At 51.8% G+C, this 3,239-nt stretch overlaps 1 protein-coding gene across 1 annotated transcript; it reads right to left on the reverse strand.

Annotated features, from left to right (window-relative positions):
* Positions 1-756: 756 nt before the first annotated feature.
* PDYN (prodynorphin) lies at positions 757-2,964 on the reverse strand. Its single transcript, XM_054573472.1, has 2 exons — positions 2,836-2,964; positions 757-1,430 (listed from the first exon to the last, which is right to left on the reverse strand). Exons 1-2 carry the CDS (start codon positions 2,962-2,964, stop codon positions 789-791), a joined length of 771 nt encoding a protein of 256 aa, XP_054429447.1. The 3' UTR covers positions 757-788.
* Between the last annotated feature and the right edge of the window lie 275 nt (positions 2,965-3,239).

Raw genomic sequence — 3,239 nt, forward strand, 5'->3', positions numbered from 1 at the left:
GCATTCAGAGGGAGAACTGCTTTCCGCAACCGTGTAGGGAAGGGGTTGTTATGCCTTTCCTCTCTTGTGAGTTGGGCGCTGTCCAGGGTACTAACATGGGCTGAAGTCCAGAAACTCGGTTCTTCTAGATATGTTTCTGAACAATGAAAACTCAAAGTACACTAACTGAACACTTAATCTACTAGAAGGCTGAATTTTCTAGTGTGGAAACTCCTGCTCCAATACAAGGCCATGTTTGAGCGTTTTACCTAAAGCATAGTCTTCAAAGTGGGGCGCTCAGGACCTTTGAGGTTTGGGAATAAAATATTACAATTTCTATTGTTTATTTCTCTTAGTTGACATTTCTACTTTTTCTATGTTCTACTATATATGTATATACTATCTAAATGAATATATCTGCATGGGAGGTATGCTTACTTTTCTTCAGAGAGGAACATGTGATCAGCAAAGCTTGGAAACAATGGGTCTAGAGAGATGGAGACATCAGCATGGATTTCTGGAATTGGGGAGTCACATGAATGGGGTGGAGGAGTTGATATGAAAAATGGTTGCTTTAGAGGTCTATGGTCTGAGCCAAGCACTAAGCCCACTGAAGAGGGAGACCTCCATCCTCCTCCCTCACGTACCCCAGACAAACACTGCACTCCAGGCAGAAGAAAGGCAGGCTGGGTTTGGATGCTTTGTTGACAATGCTGAACTGAGCATGAGGACAAGGAATGCAAGGAGGAAGGATGAGTGCACTCCAATCTGGGGGAAGCTCCTGACCCACCTCCATGATGGGCAGGTGTTTAAGCATCAAAAAGCTCTCTGGAGTAGGCATTGGGGTCCTCCTGAGACCGAGTTACCACCTTGAACTGGCGCCGGAGAAAACCGCCGTAGCGCTTCTGGTTGTCCCACTTGAGCTTGGGACGGATGCGTCGCAAGAAGCCCCCATAGCGTTTGTACAGGTCCTCATGGCCCACCCCATCTCCATCCCCCTCCCCCTCCCCAGCCACTTCTGAGCTCCTTTTGGGGTATTTGCGCAAGAAGCCCCCATAGCGTTTGACCTGTTCCTTGGGGTCCTCCTCATCAGAATCCAGTGTGCCAGCTTCCAAGGCACCATCATTCAGCTGGGTGTCCCCCATGAGCTCTGACTCTGACCCCTCCTCCAACCCACCAGAGAGACCCCTGAGCTTCTCTGCCAGGCTGCTGCTCCGAGCATTCTCCTCTGCTGGGGTGCTGAGAAGGAATCTGTTTTTCTCCAGCTCTTTCAGGAACGGGCCCCCGTACTTGGCCAGCTCACTAAAGGCCTCTTCGAAAGCTGCCTTGCTCGCTGAGTCTTCCTTACCATTAAGCCCAAGAGAGAAGGGGGTGAAGAAGGACAGAAGGCCCTGGCACCTCTCCCACTCTTCAGTGGGCAGCAGGGCAGCCTGGCATTCCAGGGAGCAAATCTGCAAAAGATCCCAAAAGACCACGGTAGTAACATCACCTCCATCAAATTGTCAAAGCATATGTACCCTCTGCCCCAGAAAATCCTCTGTCCAATGTCTGAGAAAATCAAAATAAGCTGTGATCACTAAGCCCCGGGCTGCCCACTTTAATGTTTCTAGTGATGCATAAAGGTAGATGACTTGGTGCCATGTGGGAGATGAGGAAACAGATGAGGGAATATGAAGCAGCTATCCCCGGGGCACAGGGCCTCAGGTGGCAATGCCAAAACTGGAAGTAAGGTCTTCCCATAGTGCTCTGCTGAGCTCCTCCGTCTTTCCACTTCTGACTCCAAAAAGAGTGGCTGGTTCTCCCAACCTTTCCTAGGTATGAAGCATGCTGCAGACACATGCTACAGCAGGACAGGAGCAATGCAGAGTGGTGGGAAGAGCACATGAGGGGACACTTCAGGGTTCATCAAATCTGGGGGACAACAGTATCTACCTCACAGGAGTATTGGGAGAATTCAAACTTGATGATGATGATGATGATGATGATGATGATGATGATGATGATGGTGATGATGGCAATACTGGACAATTCTGGAACTTGGACCCAGACAGTCTAATGTCATGAGTCCTCATGCTTAACCACTGTTCTTTCCTGGGATCATGTGTGGGCAGCACCTGGCAAGCTGTGTTCATCTCAGTAGAGCGGCTAGAGTTGTAAATGTAATATTTTGCATTATCATTTCATGGAATCACCCCCATTTTGCAGATGAGGAAACTGAGACTTGGAGAGAGGGTTCCAAGGTCATGGAGCTAGAAAGTAGCAGAACCAAGGCTGCGTTCTGGCCACCAGCCCCTTGGTACCTCTGTTCCAGACTGTCTGCTGTCACAGGACAGGAACTGGGGAAGCTTGACTCAAAGCAAAGCCAATTAGGCTGGGACCTGCCCCCAAGGGGAGGGGTCAAGGCTTAGATCCTATCTACCAGATCCTGGTATTTAGGGGTGGTGGAAAGAGTTCCTTCCAGGGAAGTGACTCGATTTGGAGGTGCCCATCAGCCAGGTGGCAAGAAGCCCTGGAAAGCTACTCTAAGGCTGCTGACTCCCGAAATCCCCACAGCTTATAAAGGCCGCTCCTTTTTTGCCAGGCACCAGACTCCTTATACACCCGAGTTTTTGTCTCTGGCCTTAGTCAGCCCATGCTGGTGAGGTCTGGAGAAGACATGGGAGCTAGGAAACAGCAGTCCCTGGCTCTCAGTCTGGCCACAGAGCAGGACATGCCCTGCACAGGTGGGGCGAGTCTGCAAGACAGGCACACCACTGCCCAGGCCTGCCCTCTTCCCTCTGCGGGCTCCACACGCACAGTCCCTTCCACACACAGCCCCCAGAGCCTGGGCACCCAGGAGCCTTGCCTGAAACCTACCAGGGGGTTGATGGGCTTGAGCCCGTCCTGGGTCTTCGCAGAGCACAGGGAGCAGCGGGACAGGCAGTCCGCTGTGGCGGAGGGGAGCACAAGGAGGCAAGCGGCCAGCACCAGCCCCTGCCACGCCATTCTGTCTTGGTTCTTCCTGCTGGGGAGGGAGAAAGAGAAGATAATGAGATCTGTGATCGCCTACCCTGTGCGGTCTGTCCTGAGCCTGCAGTCGCCTCATAACTCCCACCGGAGCACCCAAGGCAAGCATTCTGCTTCCCATGCTACAGGTGACAAAACAGAGGCCCAGAGAGGCATGGTGGGTGCCCAAGGCCAAGGGTCAAGGAAAGGAATGAACGTGCATTGAGTGACTCTGCCATGTGCCAGTAGCTTTCCTACACAGTTCCCATTTAATC

Source organism: Pteronotus mesoamericanus, unplaced genomic scaffold, assembly GCF_021234165.1.
Source record: "Pteronotus mesoamericanus isolate MK-2021 breed Mesoamerican mustached bat unplaced genomic scaffold, CSHL_Meso_final contig_25, whole genome shotgun sequence".
NCBI classification, from domain to species: domain Eukaryota; kingdom Metazoa; phylum Chordata; class Mammalia; order Chiroptera; family Mormoopidae; genus Pteronotus; species Pteronotus mesoamericanus.

Excerpts from the sequence above, each read along its gene's own strand:
- PDYN (XM_054573472.1), bottom strand. The coding sequence starts at position 2,964 with ATGGCGTGGCAGGGGCTGGTGCTGGCCGCTTGCCTCCTTGTGCTCCCC. Across the intron at positions 1,431-2,835 it reads TCAAGCCCATCAACCCCCTG|ATTTGCTCCCTGGAATGCCA; the intron begins GTAGGTTTCAGG and ends GATCTTTTGCAG.